Source organism: Phyllostomus discolor, chromosome 9, assembly GCF_004126475.2.
Source record: "Phyllostomus discolor isolate MPI-MPIP mPhyDis1 chromosome 9, mPhyDis1.pri.v3, whole genome shotgun sequence".
Lineage (NCBI taxonomy): Eukaryota > Metazoa > Chordata > Mammalia > Chiroptera > Phyllostomidae > Phyllostomus > Phyllostomus discolor.
The window spans coordinates 86,630,682-86,649,068 of record NC_040911.2 but is presented as its reverse complement, the minus strand read 5'-3'; the positions used below and the strand labels follow the sequence as shown (position 1 = coordinate 86,649,068).

The 18,387-nt window shown below is 40.9% G+C and overlaps 1 protein-coding gene across 9 annotated transcripts in view; it reads left to right on the top strand.

Annotated features, from left to right (window-relative positions):
- Positions 1-18,387, top strand: part of NCOA6 (nuclear receptor coactivator 6) — an 88,186-nt gene that overhangs the window by 50,161 nt on the left and 19,638 nt on the right. For 5 of the 9 annotated variants that reach the window (XM_036009742.1, XM_036009741.1, XM_036009737.1 and 2 more), the window contains 6 exons: positions 1,276-1,404; positions 2,108-2,962; positions 4,986-5,132; positions 7,964-9,080; positions 11,555-11,676; positions 14,609-17,650. In XM_036009742.1, coding sequence (XP_035865635.1) covers positions 1,276-1,404; positions 2,108-2,962; positions 4,986-5,132; positions 7,964-9,080; positions 11,555-11,676; positions 14,609-17,650 — 5,412 coding nt within the window. The remainder of the gene's footprint in view (positions 1-1,275; positions 1,405-2,107; positions 2,963-4,985; positions 5,133-7,963; positions 9,081-11,554; positions 11,677-14,608; positions 17,651-18,387) is intronic. The other 4 variants (XM_036009740.1, XM_036009739.1, XM_036009738.1 and 1 more) reach the window with 4 other exon arrangements.

Genomic DNA, 18,387 nt, shown 5'->3' with positions numbered 1-18,387 from the left:
TATGAACTTTAAGAAACCTAGAACAGAGGAGCAAACCAAAAGATGTTTTCTTGAAAAGCCAACTAAATTGATGAATCTAGTAAAACAAATAAAGAAAAAAAGGCACAGGCAATACAAAGAATGGGGAAAAAAAGTGTACATGTTAAAAGAATGTATTTTATAGTATGTGAATTATATCTCAATTTTTCAAAAAAGGGAGAAGGTATCCCATGAATAACTTTATGCTGATAAATTTTAAAGGATAACTCAAACTGACTTATTAATAAGATATAGAAACTTGAAAAAGCTATAACTACTTTAAAAATTGAAATAAAAGTCTGTCTCCCTATGAACCAATAGTACAACCCATAGTCCCAGTTGATTTTACAGGTGAGCTTCACTAAATATTTAAAGAACAGGTAGACATATTTTTCCACCGCAGAGAAAAAGAGGAAAGATGCTTTTCAACTCAGTTTGAAGTTATCTTTATCTAGATGCCAAAATTAAAGGGGGACAGGAAGGGAAGATAATTATAGGCTAGTATCACTTATGAACATAGATGCTAAATCCTAAAAAGCCTATCAGTATCAGAAATTAGAGAGCTATGGAGCAAGAGAAGTTCTGAAAATCTAGTTGGAGTATAAATTGGTATAACCACTTTTGAGAGCAGTTTACCAATATCTAGTAAAATTGAAGATGCTTATACTTTATAACCTAGCAATTCTAATTATATAGTATAAAGACACTCGCACATGTCCACAAGAATACATGACATTACAAAGTTCTAAGAACGGAAAGTTAGAGTGGGGCGGGGGTGGAGCTTACTAGTATTTATCAACAGGAGAATGGATGTATGGGTTCTGTAAAATGGAGCACTATTAATGGCAGTCAAGATGAATAAAGCTCAAAAAATAATAGTAAATGCAAAAGGAAACTGAAGGCTACATATAATATAGTGCCACTTACATGAAGATTAAAAGCGTGGAAAATGCAATGCAGTTTACCTACATATATGGAAAAGAAGTAAAAAATGAAAAGAAATAAAACATGCACAAAACTGTTAACTCCAATTATAAGATAAGAGGGAGGGAATGGAATGGGATTGGGAAGGGGTAGGGAGCTTCTAGGGTATATATACATATGTATCTGAAGGAGATGGGGCAAAATGCTTAGATGTGTATAAGGTAGATGATGGTACAGAAATTTTTCATACTTTTTCATATTCTTGAGATATTTCATTAAAAACAAACACTGTGTCAATTCCAGTACTCTATTCTAGAATTTTTTTTTCTCTAGGATTAATAAGAATGACCAACCCAGCCACTGTTATGATACCCCCGGGTGGAAATGTGTCATCTTCCATGATGGCACCAGGCCACAATTCAGAGCTGCAGCCCAGGACTCCTCGCCCTGCTTCTCAGTCAGGTAACTACCTCCAGTCTTTTAGGATCAAAGAGGCTGGAACTCCCTGCACAGATGATTACAAAATTCATCTGTCTCTGATGAAATTCCCAACTGCCCAGCTTAAATGCCACCTCTTTACAAAATCTGCCCCAATTTCTTCAAGCTAAAAGTCATCATTTCCTTCTCAGAATTTCTCATTATTCTCTTACCAGTCTTACCACAACATTCCTAAAAATGCATTTTTTGGCCTACTTATTCCTGCAAGGTACCCCATGAAAGAGCATTCTAAATGGTGAAGTAAATTTGGTAAATTGATCATCCTCTTGGAGGTACAAAATTAACATACTAGAGGCACTGAAAGTCTTACAGTGAAGGAACCCTTCTAAGTTGTTAGGTCACTGTTTCCCAAGCCTAATTGACTGTGTTTTGTTTTGTTTTGTTTTCTATAACACTAATGAACATAGCTCCCAGAATGTACGTTGAAAATATCACGCCACATTTTATGTTTGGCTCTTATGTCCCCTTTTGAATCATAAGTTCTTTTAGACAAGATTTATCTTTATGTCATTCTAGTATGTTGCTTTGCATGTAGAAGATGCTCACAAACATTTCACCAAATGGTACCAGCAGATTTTACTCTGTATTTGCAGAATTGCCAAGACTACTGTTCTAGGATCTCGGTTGCACTAAGTTAATTTTTGTTTTGTTAACTGTCTTTAAACAGATGCAATGGATCCACTCCTCTCTGGGCTCCATATACAGCAGCAAAGTCATCCCTCAGGATCTTTAGCACCCCCGCATCACCCAATGCAGCCTGTCCCTGTGAACAGACAAATGAACCCAGCTAATTTTCCCCAGCTGCAGCAGCAGCAGCATCAACAACAGCAGCAACAGCAACAGCAACAGTTGCAGGCAAGACCCCCACAGCAACATCAGCAGCAACAGCCACAGGGAATTCGACCCCAGTTTACTGCCCCGACTCAGGTGCCTGTTCCTCCGGGCTGGAACCAGCTGCCTTCTGGAGCCCTTCAGCCTCCTCCAGCCCAGGGTTCTCTGGGCACAATGACTGCAAACCAAGGGTGGAAGAAGGCCCCCTTGCCTGGCCCAATACAGCAGCAACTCCAGGCAAGACCATCCTTAGCCACGGTACAGACACCTTCCCACCCTCCCCCTCCATATCCCTTTGGCAGCCAGCAAGCCTCACAAGCCCATACAAACTTTCCTCAGATGAGCAATCCAGGCCAGTTCACAGCTCCTCAAATGAAGAGCATGCAGGGAGGGCCCTCCAGGGTCCCAACACCCCTGCAGCAGCCCCATCTCACCAACAAGTCTCCTGCCTCCTCACCCTCCTCCTTCCAGCAGGGATCCCCTGCATCCTCCCCAACGGTTAACCAAACTCAGCAGCAGATGGGACCAAGGCCACCTCAAAATAACCCACTTCCCCAGGGATTTCAACAGCCTGTCAGCTCTCCGGGTCGGAATCCTATGGTTCAACAGGGAAACGTGCCACCTAACTTCATGGTGATGCAGCAGCAACCACCAAACCAGGGGCCACAGAGTTTACATCCAGGCCTAGGAGGTGAGGAACACTGAAGCTACTTGTGTTAGTAAAGCTACTGGAGATAGATCTTAGTGGACCTACAATTTTGAGATAATTGAGGGAGTGAAATAAGGATGTAATTATTTGGTTTTGTGGATATAGTGGTGACGTTTGATATAAATTAGTTAACTTGATACATTATGCAGTATCTTACTGGTTATGTGTAAGCTAGCCCTCTGGATAAAAATACAGGTAAAATTCAATATAGAGATGCTCATTTTGTTTTCAAATTATTTTTGCTTGATCTTGTACTAGTAAATTAAAATGTCAAAAAGAAATATGCATTGCATACAAAACTTATAATGTTCAGCTGTAGAAAAAAAATTAAGATTATGCAATAGAGCAAAAATGAAAAGTACAAGGTCTTATTGGGGAAAAGGCCCATCTAGTCTTCAATTTTGATAATCCTAAATTAGTAACATAGCATGATATGTGTTGAATTTGGTTAAAGTATTAAAGGGGAGTAAGTTCAGAAATCATTGACTTTTATAGTTTTATAATGCCAATGCCTGCTCCTTAGAGAGGGAATTCCACCAGTTATACCTAAAGGAGATTTATTTATTTATTTTGTAAGGTGCCTCTTGTATGAAGAAAAAGCAATGGAGCTTAATGTGTGAGGTAAAACGATTACAGTAAAACTTATCCATCTCCATGTTTATTATTTATTCTTATTAATCATTGATCTAGTGCACATGAATGTGCTTGGAGCTTTTTAGTAAGGTATAGAGAGTGTCAGTAATGCTGTCATCTGATAAACACCCCCCCTCCCACCAAAAGACACCCATTGCCTATCCAGAAAAAAACCCTTGCATCTTTAGTGCAACATAGCAAAGGCATGTTCCCATGGTTTCTGGTGAAATTAAGTTGCTCATCAGTCTGTTCACTCTCTTATAATTAATTTTATAGATGTGCAGGCTCCAATATTTTAATCCTAAGAAGTTTTTAGAAAATGCAAGAATGTTTCAGCTCCAAATTTCACTGTTCTGGGCATCTAGCCCTGGATCAGTGGAAGCTGGGTAGTCCCTCCTGCGAATGTGATTTCTGATTTAATTACAATGAAAGCATGCAAATGGGGACTTGTCGCTGCTAAAGAAAGGACAAATGCATATTTGCCTACAAAGTGTTTTTCAGGACATTGAAAAATTTGGCCCTTAAAAAAATAAATGGACTAACACAAATTTTAAGTGAGCTTTAGGTCTTGATGCTTTCATAGAGCAGTTGATGTGCTCACCTAGGTGATCTGGCCACATCAAGGCCTACGTTATAAACAACGAATGGGTTCTGAGATTCTCCTTATTACAGATTTTCTGAAATTAAACTTTCCTATAAAAAGAAGTAATACTTAAGCGAGATTCCATTAGAGCATGGTTTTTGGTACCAGAGCTGTCAAAATTGCAGCAGACTTTACAGGAGGAAGGTGTGATGATAAATTTTATATAGCTTAACTTTGAAGCTCCTATAAGTCATTTCTAAAAAATAATAATGGGGGGAATTTTTCTACAAAGGAGATTGTCATCTATTTCCCTCAATGGAGGGAAAAAAAAACAAACCACCTATCTATGCCTAATATCAGGACCCAGCTTTTGTTTTATAGTATTTCTTACAAATTTGTTTGAACATGAGAGAATTTATTCCATTGGTACCTGTGTTCAAGTATGTAAAGTTTGGGGGTTCGCTCTATTACAGAGGAAAATAAAGAGCTCTAAACCTTGCTGTGACGTGGCCTCAGATCACATTTAGGGAGCAGATTGCCATCTTTTCCTTGGCATGTTCTAAGTGTAAATTTTTTAGTATTTCTTTTTCATTTTGACAATGCTCATGTAAGAGATTGTGTTGATTTTTTTAACCATCTTTCCCAACCTGATTATTAAAGATCTTACCAGTGTGACAGAGAGCTAAGCCAGTGAAGACTTCATGCAGCTCATCCTTCCTTATTCATTCCACATCTAAGCAAGAGTATAAATTTGCCAGGTAACTGCCTTACTCATTGTTTTCTATTAAGGAATGCCTAAACGCCTCCCACCTGGCTTCTCAGCAGGACAGGCCAATCCGAACTTTATGCAAGGTCAGGTGCCTTCGACAACAACAACCACCCCTGGGAATTCAGGAGCCCCTCAGCTGCAAGCAAATCAAAATGTCCAGCATGCAGGTTTGTTTTCTTTTGTTTTCTATGATTTATTCAGCAAGCAGTTATTGAGCATTGTGTGGTAGATACTGTGATAAGCAACAAGGGTAAACATAAATCCTGATTCCTCCCCTTAATTTCAAACCCTTAAATATGAATTATTCTTTCAACGCAGTAACTGAAGTATCAAAAGTAGGTAAAATGTCTCAGGAACCTGGAAACACCTAAGGAAAGGAGGTGAAACTTGAGTTACAGCATTTTTTTCTTTTTTGAGAAGAACCAAATAGTAAATATTTTAAGCTTGGCAACTAAACTCTGGTGTTGTAGTACAAAAGTAGACAGAGACAATACATAAAGGAATGAATTTGGCTGTGTTCCAAACACTTTATTTACAGACTGGCAGCAGGCCTGTCGGCTCATGGACTATAGTTTGCCAACCCCTGAGTTAGTAATGGGGCAAAACGTGTTTGTGGCAGAGAAAACTATAGGTACAAAGGCATGGAGATACATGGCATTTTGGACAACTGCTACTTTAAAAATCTCTATATAGTGGATGTTAGCTGTGTTTATGCTAAGGGCCTGAATTCCGATTTACACTGTGGTATTTGAAGACCAGACTTCAATCAGTATTGGTTTAACGCCAACAGCGTATTACATATAAGAAATTTTGAAGGAGAAATGGAGTGGAGCAGAACAGTTAAAAAGTGTTTGTAAAACAGTATTATATAAGCCCAGGCTTCATGTTTCTTGTTGCTTAGGTGTCACACAAGTAATCCTCTTACCCTTTCTCATTCAGTCAGTTAGAACTGAATTAGTGCAAATATTTCCTCAACCCCATCCCGACTTAGAGTTAGTTTAGTTGTGTGGTTCCAGCTTTAATTGTAAATCACTAAGGAATGAGAAAAATTCTAAGTTAACAAGAAATAGTTCAAACTACCTCTTGGAGGGCGAGGGTTAGGGCAAACTGCTTGTCTTTCCTTATCTGCTAGTACAAAACTGCATTCCTGAGCTTTGTGAAATCGTGTTTTCTTTAGGAGGTTTTAAACTGTGATAAAATCATGATTCCTCTACCCAGCACAGCTCTGTGCATTTGTATATGGTGCCTCCCACATACTATTTTCATTTCCCCATTTATCCAATCTAAGATATCTCTACTCCTGCCTGCCTTTTTCTGTACACTCACTCTATTTTTACCTGTTAGCTTTTACTTCTTCCTGTAAAAATACTTGTCTGTCATTGTCTTGTGCCAACTAGACTTCAAGGTGTCAGGGATTTGGTCTATCTTGTTTATTGATGTTACCTTAGTACTAAAACTGCCTTGTACATAGGCACTCAATAAATAATGGTTGATTGGATGAATATACACTGGCATATTCAGTGTATATATAGTGTTAATGGAGTTCACCTTAAGAACTTATAAGACTGGTTTAGCAGATCTTCCTTAAGTTTCAGGAAAACTCTGAATAGTGTGAGCAACAGACAGTTTGTCCCCTGCCTCCCTGGCTGGAGCATGGACTAGCCTCCTAACTTTGTTGTGCCTGTCACTTTCTAGCCCCCATTTAAAAGTAAAAAATAAAAGGGAGCTGAAATAAGCTAGAAGGTTATTCAGTAAGAAGGGAGAGAGAATGCAGGTAGCTATAGGAAAATCCCAAAGACCCAAAGTAAGTGAACAGTGCAACAAGCCAGGCAGTGTTCTTTGTCTAAATTAGAAATCGCTGAAGAATAGAACATGTCCTGTGGGGTCCACCAGGAACTGCCAAGAGGATGGTCACTGCAGTTTTAATATCCCTTATTAACTGTTGTGTATCTACAGCTTCTGGGTCATCTGTCAGTTGACTCCTACCAGAGGCTCAGCTTTCAGATCAGGATTAAATAATTTTTACCACACTGGGGCAGAGGAGATCTGTCCTTAGGAAGCATGAGGTATTCTTTTCTCTAAAGTGCAGCATCCAGATATCACACAGATAGAGTCATTATTACTTTTTCAAGAAGCATTTTTAAATGTCTTGTCAGCATTGTTGAGGTTTTCCTAAGAGGATATATCCCATTCTTTGTTTCCTTGACTCATCTAAAGCAGGGCTTATTTCACTAGCCTAGTGTTTTTCATTAATTTTCATCATCTTTTTAATATATTCACTATTTGTATTTATTTAATTCAAGAAAGGCTAAAACCAGGCCATACCCTGTAACATATTCACACATGTCCTCTTAAGGCCCAGTTCCCACCCCAGCTGAGATCTGTTACTAGACCCTGCAAGTGAGGGCAAGTATCACAGAGAGGATGCCATGTTCTACCCAAAGAGTCCCAGGAAAAAGCACAAGTTCTCAATGAACTTGGCTGTCACTTTAATCAACCCTACTTCATGATCTCCCTGACGTGCCGTTCGGAGCCCACCTTGACATCCACATCTGGAGGCTGAAACCCAAGCAGGCCTGGAGGGTGGACCCCAGCCATCACTTTAGGAAAAATTCATTTGGCCAGAAACAGATTCAGTGAGTTATGGAGTACAAGTCCTTTTTAAATAATGAGATGCTGCCTTGCTTTTCATTTAATATGAAAGAAAGTAAACTTTATTGATCTTTGAAATGTTACCTTTAAGTTACCTAATAGGAGTAATGACATGGATTCTTCTCCTGTATTGTATGGTTATTGAGAATGTAACAATTATCACACAGTCAAATCTCCATACTTTAGGACACCCACAGAAAGTATGTCAAGCACAGCACATTTGTTTATGTTGGTCAGAGGATATATGGGTGGTGGGTGTTTTTCTAATCAAGGTAATTTGAGTATCTTAATATCAATAAGATAATAGTATTTTTTTCTGAAACTGTGTTTGTTTGTTTTTTTTAAGGTGGTCAAGGAGCTGGTCCTCCCCAAAACCAGATGCAGGTGTCCCATGGGCCACCAAATATGATGCAGCCCAGCCTCATGGGAATTCATGGCAACATGAACAACCAGCAGGCTGGTAGTTCTGGGGTTCCTCAGGTGAACCTGGGCAACATGCAAGGCCAGCCCCAGCAGGGCCCACCATCTCAGCTGATGAGCATGCACCAGCAGATTGTGCCCTCCCAAGGCCAGATGGTCCAGCAACAAGGAAGCTTGAACCCTCAGAACCCTATGATCCTTCCAAGGACCCCACTTATGCCACAGGGCCAGATGATGGTGAACCCTCAGAGCCAAAATCTTGGGCCCTCGCCCCAAAGGATGACCCCACCCAAACAGATGCTTACCCAGCAAGGCCCACAAATGATGGCGACACATAACCAGATGATGGGGCCTCAGGGGCAAGTTTTGCTCCAGCAGAACCCAATGATAGAGCAGATCATGACCAATCAGATGCAGGGGAATAAGCAACAGTTTAACACTCAAAACCAATCCAATGTCATGCCGGGACCAGCACAGATAATGAGGGGACCAACTCCAAACATGCAAGGAAACATGGTGCAGTTTACGGGACAGATGTCAGGACAGATGCTGCCCCAGCAAGGGCCTGTGAACAGCAGTCCTTCTCAGGTTATGGGGATTCAGGGCCAGGTGTTACGGCCACCAGGGCCCAGCTCACACATGGCCCAGCAGCATGGTGACCCTGCTACTACAGCAAATAATGATGTCAGCTTGTCTCAAATGATGCCTGATGTTAGCATGCAACAAACCAACATGGTTCCCCCCCATGTGCAGGCCATGCAGGGAAATAGTGCCTCGGGAAACCACTTCTCAGGCCATGGAATGCCTTTTAATGCACCTTTCAGCGGAGCACCCAATGGAAATCAGATGTCCTGTGGTCAGAATCCAGGCTTCCCAGTCAATAAGGACGTCACGCTGACAAGCCCATTGTTGGTCAACTTACTGCAGAGTGACATCTCTGCAGGCCATTTTGGGGTAAACAATAAGCAAAACAATACCAATGCAAATAAACCGAAGAAGAAGAAACCCCCTCGGAAGAAGAAAAATAGTCAGCAAGATCTAAAGTAGGTTGGGATAGGCTTTGCTCAAATTTTATTCATTTATTTCTATGTGGACTTTTTTTGATGGAAAATTTTAAACATACATACAATTAGATTAGTATAATGAAATTCCCCTGCTTCAACAAATTTCAACTCACAGCCTGTCGTGCCTTTATCTGTGCTCTACCCATTACCCTCTTGATTATTTTAAAGCTAATTTATTTTAAATATTTCAGTATGTACTTCTAAAAGATAAGGATAGATTTTTTAAGACCGTACAATACTATTAGCACGTCTAGAAAAATAATACTTCCTTCATGTTCTCAGATATCTAGTATTCAAGTTTCTGATTATCTCAAGTTAATTTTTTTTTTTTACAGTTTGTCCAAATAAGGTTTCAAACAGGGTTCATACATTGCAGTCGACTAATATATGTCTCTTGTGTCAATAGTCTCTGGGGGGTTGTGGTACTCAGAGCCTGAAAAACAGCCAGTTCTACCACACTACAACTCCTCGGAGCACTTCAGGCTTATAAGGGGCTGTTGGGGAACCAGAAAGGCTCAGTGTGTCTTGGAAATGAAGACTACTTATGGAGATCCCCCGCTGTCTCTCACATAGAAAGTGGTTTTTGTACAGGTGCCTTTAAAGGGTCTTTATTATCCCTAGAAGCTTAAAACCTAACACTAAGATGATTGGGCCTTTTAAATCAGTTACCCTTTTGGCAAAGGGTTCACCAGGTGAGTTCTTTTGCAAGGTCACATCAGGAAGGACAACTTGTACTTCATTTTCTAAAGCAAAGTGTTAAGTCTTATTTTGGCTTTAATACAATAGTCCCAGAAAGAATACTGATTAAATTGAACCTTCTGCTTTTAATTATTTATTAAAGGAAATAGTGACAAATGAATGTGAAGTAAGCTAATGGAAATAAATTACTAGAACTATGGAATAGGGGAGCTTTAGGTAAACAAGCATAACTGTTCAAAATAAAACCAACCACCTTTCTCCCAGCTTCCTTATTTCTTTGGTTGTACTCTAATGTTATATATCATGCTCACTTGCTGCTTCTTGAATCTCATAAATCAGTAATTATATATTAAACAACCTGCATTTTCCTGAGTTAGGCTTAATAAGCCTTTTCATTATAGAATTTTTCCAATAGATCTAAGTTGAATTCTATACTGCTATCAACCTCTGGGAATATTTTTTGTGGTAATGTTTATTCCTCCCAGTAGTCCTAAAAGTAAAATTGTAAGGTTATTCAGTTGCTGTTAGTATGCATTTTGGCTGTCTTCACCAGCCCTGAGGGAGACTGTTTACTTTTGGGGGGTACAGATTATGAAAGGGCATTCTACAGCATCACTCCTAGGAAAGGGAGACAGTATGTTTAATGGGAAGAGCACCTAATCCTAGCTCTTCCACCAGCTCACTGGAACCTTGGGCCTGTCTCTACACCTCTTTAGGCCTTTGTTTCCTTATACATAATATGAGGTGGGTGGACTAGACACCCAAGATTTTTTTTTAGTAGTACAGGTCTTTGAAAGTAAAGAATATTATAGAATCCTTGTCTATAATTTGAAGTGAAAGATAAGTCATGTAAGAAACAAATCATACATTTGTTACAGGCCCCTGAGTGTGCCAAGGACCTATTTCAGGTTCTAAATTTCCATGTCCTATGGTATGGCTTTTTTAATGGATTAAAGGTAAGGCTTATGAAACTACCCAGAATACAATGAGATAAAATACTGTCCAAAAGTAGGTGACCAAGATTAGGACAAAGGGAACCTTAAGGTCAGAAAAGCAAGGTGCAAATAGGAGTAAGATTATAAACAAAATGAGGATGTGAACAGTGGTTCTCTGGGAATGTGGGTGTTAGTAGATAACGTTTTCTCCATTTCTTTCACATTAAAAATTTTAAGCTACACCTAGGTAAAAAATAAAGCATTCCGAAATCAATGGGATGTCTACAAATACTCTGCAACAAAGTTAATTAGCTTTGTTCCGGTATTCCCCGTCTTTGTTTGTTCTGAGCACCATTTTCACCAGCAGCCTACAGCTTCTTGCCAGGTATTATAAATTGTGAGAGCCACCACTGTAATATCCACAAAAAAGAGAGAATCTGGACTACTAGTTGAATTTGATACATCAGAGATAGTTTGGTTTCACAGGAACAGCGCTTTATAATGTTGATAACCCAAAATGTGATGAAGTCTTAAAACATCTAAAAGACGGATGATTACATGAAAATCATTATATCAGAAATTTGCAGAAGGCACTTTGAGTAAATAGCTGTGCTATTGGATTGAGTAGATTTTAAATTTTAATGAAATTGCCAGATTATTTTTATGCTAAATGTTAAATATTTTATCAAGACGAGTAATATAAATAATGGCAGGGATGATCATGCAAACAGATTTTAGTTCTTCAGAAATAGGAGATTGGTTAAAGGTAATTTTGTGTATGAACAGTACAGTTTACTCAAATGTGTAATTTGTTTTTAGCACCCCAGATACTCGCCCAGCCGGTGTAGAGGAGGCCGATCAGCAGCCCTTGCCTGGAGAACAAGGAATTAACTTGGACAACTCAGGCCCTAAACTGCCAGAATTTTCAAACCGACCACCAGGTGATAAAATGTTTAAGATTATATGCTTGGCATCATGTATACAGCATTACAAGACTTCTCTTCAAGGAAACTATAGTATATTATTTTGTCTCCTAACTATGCTAGCAGTTTAATGTGTCCAGTATTTGGAAAATTTGTCTGGATAGTAAGTAAAAAGTTCAAATATAATTTCTGATGGTATATTGATTCTGCTCAAATTAGTTTTTATTTTATGTCCTCATTAGATCAGACTGAAATGTCAAGTGTCTCTTTATTCTTGTCAATATGAAGGTTCTATTTGGCATCAAAATGGAATAAGATTAAATGAAAAGATGTTTTTCGCTTTAATCCTGCTTGCCTGCTTCTTTCCTGCAGCCTTTCCTCCTGGGGCTTTCTCAGAGCAGAGAACTACCATGGTCTAAAATAAGAAAGATACTTGTGTACCTACTACCTAACTTAATAATTAGGACCAATATTGTTGAATCCCCCTGTGTTATACCCTTTTTTCATGATAAAATAATATTACCCTCTAAATGTTGAAAAATTATGTTGAAAAGGAAAACATTTCCAAAATTCATTTATTCCAGCCTAGAATCATAGAACCAAATGCACCCGTCACAATATCTCTACACCTGAGCAGTGATTTGTAACCTTACTCCTTTGTGAAATGGTTGAAAACACATGAGCCTATCACACTGCAGACACTCGCTTCTAAGTGTGCAAAAGATTGTTTTGTTTCTTCCTCATGAGTTATTCCACTTTCTTTTTGCCATATAAGTGAGAGTGGTGTTATTTTAGGGATAAACTTTAATCCACCCTTAATTTATATATTTTAAAAGTGAATCAAGAAGTTCACCATGATGTCAATAATTTGTATTATTTATTCAAATTGTTTGGGCATACCACACTTCCAGTCAGTGAATTACAGCAGCACAGTTGAGGCTGGGAGGTCACCAGTCTTTGCCTATATGTCTAGAAGGCATTACGAACAGGAAGGCACCTTCTTTCCCCAAGCACATCTAAATTCCTGTTATATGAATCCCAAGGGTCCTCACACCTGGGATTATTGCTTCCTTTTTATGGCTTGCAACTGGAAGCCTGCAGGCTGAATTTGGCCTGTAATGTGTTTGACCTGTCATGCAGCATCTTAACACAAAAACTGAATTTAAATGCCTCTAAACAGAGCATTTGCTCTGCAGTTTGGCTCTGTCCACATGTCTACTTCTGTCTTATATCAGCCTACTTCTCTTCTTCCCTACCAGCCTGACCCCTAAAAGCATATGTTTGCATTCCTTGATTAATAAATTGGTCCTTGATTATGTCATGTGCACTGTGTGTCCTGGCTTTTCCCCTCCACCATTCTGTCATGGCAACACCAATCTGTCTTATATCAGTGTCATTTGGACTGCTGCCTCTAGCTTCTGGAATGTTATAGCAGCCATGCCCTTAACTGTTACTTTTGAGAGGCTGCTGTATTGTCTGTGCTGCTCTCGTTGGCACTTACTGTACTGTCTGGTGGCCTGATCTTAAAAATACAAGGCATTGTGTCATAGCCCTAACATCAAGGGGCTTCTACAGAAATTACAAGTTTCTTACAATGGGAACCTGAGTTAAGCCTGTGGAAATGCCATGTCATTGGCTTTGTAAGTGTGAAGAAGTTACTTGAGCCTAAAACAAAAAAGGATTTTTTTTTTAAAGCTTCAAAACTGGATTCTGCACATTGTACTCATTGGCGCCATGGAAATCTTTGGCCAGAAGATACTAATTCACTCTTGAGCACAGGTCTGACCCTGTGGATCAGCAGCATTTGGTAGCTGTCTGTGAAAATCTTGAGCCAGCTTTTCTTCCAAGTGCCAGAGCCAACTATTCTTTTTCCTGCACCTTCTTAAAACTTTCCAAATGTATTTTTCATGCAGCAATGGAACAAATCTAGTTTGCAAAATTGTATCCTAGCTATATGCCCACTTTTTCCCAGTGAGCCATCTTTATTCTTGGAATCGTATAAGATTTTGGTTCTAAAAGCCAAGTAAAGTCTTCGCAAAAGAAAGAACCATTTGAGATGTTGACTTCTGCTAATCTATAGGGCATTGTCCCTCAGAGTTCTTTTTTCAAAATTATTATTTACTCCTGAGGGCTATGCTTCTGGCTTATTCTCCAAATGTGGATTCATTGAAAATTAATATCCATAAAAAAACTCCAGTGCTCTCATTTATTTTCAATGAGTGTATCAACTTCTATTAGTTTCATCTATTTATTAAACTAATTTACGTTGGAAGGGCAGTTTAATTAATTTGGCTTCCCCCAGAGGATTGAACCTGAGGGATCCAGCATGGTATGTGGAGCCAATGGATTGGAGTAATTTTAAATCCCCTCTTTCTTAAGGAATTGAATCCTAGAGAGTCACGTTTTACTTCTGTTAAAAGAATTAAAAGGCTATCTTCAATATTGGCGTTTTCAACAAAACCAAGTCTTTAAAAAAATGTAATCTGTGCTAACAGGAAAAGTGAATCCTAATTGCTTTACTTCATTCACAAATACAGTGAAATATTTATGCCTGCGCGAGACTCCCGTGTTGGGTGGTCAGTTCCTTCCTCTTGATGAAGTTTTTCTCATTTCATCTAAATGTTTGGCTGGTATAAACATGGCCATTTGCAGTACATAGCACAGATTGTCTGTCTGTCTGTCAGAGTCCTAGTACAGTAAGGCCTCGTTGAGACCCTAAAGACTGAGGAACTCAAGTTCATGATGCTTTGCTTTTTGCTTCTTTAAGCACTGTGCCCTTTGCTTATGTTGAATAATGAGGGGCTGCCCCTGCACCCTGGGAATGGGCATGCCTGAGCTGTTTGTGCACAGTCTGTGCCACCTAAATGAGTATTGCTTGGCTATACTCTAAAGGTAGCAAAGCTTCTCTTGCTAAAAATCTAACTTCCCTGATTTTGGGGGCTTGTTTTAGGTTATCCTTCTCAACCAGTTGAACAGAGACCCCTTCAGCAGATGCCTCCTCAGCTCATGCAGCATGTGGCACCCCCACCACAGCCACCACAGCAGCAGCCACAGCCACAACTGCCACCACCACAGCAGCAGCAGCCACCACCTCCCAGTCAGCCACAATCTCAGCAGCAGCAGCAGCAGCAGCAGCAGCAACAGCAGCAGCAACAGCAGCAGCAGCAGCAGCAGCAGCAGCAACAACAACAACAAATGATGATGATGCTCATGATGCAGCAGGACCCCAAATCAGTTAGGCTTCCAGTCTCCCAAAATGTCCATCCCCCAAGAGGCCCCCTGAATCCAGATTCCCAGAGAATGCCCATGCAACAGAGTGGCACCATGCCTGTCATGGTCAGTTTACCAGGACCTGTCTCTGTGCCGCCGTCACCTGATAAACAGAGAATGCCAATGCCTGTGAATACGCCTTTGGGAAGCAATTCAAGGAAAATAGTATATCAGGAAAACCCACAGAATCCTTCCAGCTCACCACTGGGAGATATGTCCTCACTTCCTGAAGCAAGTAGCAGTGAAGTACCATCTGTCTCAGGAGGCCCAAATAACATGCCTTCACATTTAGTAGTTTCCCAGAATCAGTTAATGATGACAGTGCCCAAACCTGGGCCATCTCCTCTTCCAGCAACTCAAGGTGCAACTCCCCAGCAACCCTCCATAAATTCCTTGCCTAGCTCTCATGGCCACCACTTTCCAAATGTGACTGCTCCAACCCAAACATCTAGGCCTAAGACGCCAAACAGAGCGAGCCCCAGGCCCTATTATCCTCAGACACCCAACAACCGCCCTCCCAGTACAGAACCTTCAGAAATCAGTCTATCGCCAGAAAGACTCAATGCCTCCATAGCAGGACTATTTCCCCCACAGATTAATATTCCTTTACCTCCTAGGCCAAATTTAAACAGGGGCTTTGATCAACAGGGCCTAAATCCAACAACTCTAAAGGCCATTGGGCAAGCACCTTCAAATCTTACCATGAATAATCCTTCTAATTTTGCTGCCCCACAGACTCACAAATTAGACTCTGTGGTGGTGAATTCTGGAAAGCAGTCTAATTCTGGAGCAACAAAACGGGCAAGCCCAAGCAATAGTCGCAGGTCTAGTCCTGGGTCCAGTAGGAAAACCACTCCAAGTCCTGGGAGACAAAATTCAAAAGGCCCTAAACTTACTCTGGCCTCTCAAACAAATGCAACCCTGTTGCAGAACGTGGATTTGCCAAGAAATGTATTGGTCAGTCCTACTCCTTTGGCCAATCCCCCTGTACCTGGGAGCTTTCCTAACAACAGCGGGCTGAATCCTCAGAATTCTACCATGCCTGTGGCTGCCGTGGGGGGCACTCTTGAGGATAACAAGGAGAGCTTGAATGTGCCTCAGGACAGCGATTGCCAGAATTCCCAGGGTAGGAAAGAGCAGGTAAACATTGAGCTAAAAGCAGTGCCTGCCCAAGAAGTTAAAATGGCTGTGCCTGAAGATCAACCCAAAAAGGATGTGCAACCTTCGGATCCTAACAAACTCCCCAGTGTTGAAGAGAACAAAAATATGGTGTCTCCTGCTATGAGGGAAGCACCAACATCATTAAGTCAACTTCTTGACAACTCTGGAGCTCCTAATGTGACCATTAAACCCCCTGGGCTTACAGATGTGGAAGTAACACCTCCAGTAGTTTCTGGGGAGGACCTGAAAAAAGCATCTGCCATTCCCACACTGCAGGATCCGTCTTCTAAAGAACCCTCAAATTCCCTAAATTTACCTCACAATAATGAGCCATGTTCAACCCTTGTGCATCCAGAATTGAGTGAGGTCAATTCTAATGTTGCATCAAGCATCCCTCCAGTAATCTCAAGACCTGTCAGCTCTTCCTCCATTTCCACTCCTTTACCCCCAAATCAGATAACTGTTTTCGTAACTTCCAATCCCATCACAACTTCAGCTAACACATCAGCAGCTCTGCCAACTCACCTGCAATCTGCACTAATGTCAACAGTCGTCACAATGCCCAATATGGGTAGCAAGGTTATGGTTTCTGAGGGACAGTCAGCTGCTCAGCCTAATGCCCGACCTCAGTTCATTACGCCTGTCTTTATCAATTCATCTTCAATAATTCAGGTTATGAAAGGATCGCAGCCAAGCACAGTTCCTGCAGCCCCACTGACAACCAACTCTGGCTTGATGCCTCCCTCTGTTGCAGTCGTTGGCCCTTTACACATACCTCAGAACATAAAATTTTCTTCTGCACCTGTACCGTCCAATACGCCTTCCAGTACTCCTGCTCCAAACATACATGCAGGTCGACCCTTGGTCCTAAACTCACGAGCCACCCCTGTTCAGCTTCCTTCCCCGCCTTGTACAGCTTCTCCAGTTGTCCCTTCTCATCCCCCTGTCCAGCAAGTGAAAGAATTGAATCCAGATGAGGCTAGTCCTCAGGTGAGCACCTCAGCAGATCAAAGCCCTCTGCCCTCTTCACAGTCAACTACAGTGGTTTCTCCCCTTTTGACCAATAGTCCAGGCTCCTCTGTCAACCGGCGAAGCCCAGTTTCATCTAGTAAGGGCAAAGGAAAAGTGGACAAAATCGGCCAGATTTTGCTGACCAAGGCCTGTAAGAAAGTTACAGGTTCTCTTGAAAAAGGGGAAGAGCAATATGGTGCAGAAGGAGAAACTGAAGGCCATGGGCTAGAGACCACAGCTCCAGGGCTGGTGGGAACAGAGCAGTTACCCACAGAGCTGGACAGTAAAACCCCAACGCCCCCAGCACCCACTCTGCTAAAAATGACCTCTAGCCCTGTGGGCTCGGGCTCCGCTTCAGCAGGACCCAGCTTACCTGGCAATACTCTCCCCACAAGTGTACGCTCAATTGTAACCACTCTGGTACCCTCTGAGCTCATCTCTTCGGCGCCGACCACAAAAAACAATCATGTTGGCATAGCATCTGAGCCACTTGCAGGTGGCCTAGTGGAGGAGAAGGTGGGATCCCATCAAGAGCTTCTACCCAGTGTAGGTATGTACTCACGCCTGGCATCATCTTCTGTCCATTTTTTGATGGCCTATCCCACAAAAGAAAGCATGACTCATTTTCTAGTTGCAGGAAGAAGAATGGGCTAAATAGTAATAGTGGTGTTTCGTTTATTAGAAGTGCATTGGGGAAGTATACTTTTAAAATCCCATGTTAAGCTTACATTGATTGACATGGTCCTGAAATAATGACATACATTTCATTTACATAGTTTTTCATTTTACAAGGAAGCCTTTTTACATACATTATCATATATCATCTTCATATCAAACTGTTAGGTAGCCTTAATCCTGTTCTGTGGGTGAGTAGATTGAAGCTCAGAGGAGTTCAGTATTTGTTCAAAGTGTATAGAGTAGAACCTCTGGTTTGACATTGTGCCTTAAGTGTGAACAACTTCTTCAGGCTCTTCTTAACCATGGTAAAGGCTTGCTCTCAACAGTTTCAAAACAGGATTCTCATATACCCTTCCTCACTGTACTCTGTCCCAGAGACTATTCTCTCCTGAGTGGCTGCTCCAAAGGAGAAATTTCCAGGAAATCAGTTTTCATGATAATAGACATAGGAGGACCAAGGTGTTTGAGAGACAGTAGGCTTGGGTTGGTATCCCAGCACCAGCATTTATCAGCTGTGTGGGTTTAATGCAAGTTCCTTAACCACTCCAAACTTGTTTCCTGCTTTGTAATAGGGGAACAACAGTTGTGAGCATTCAATAAGATAACGCA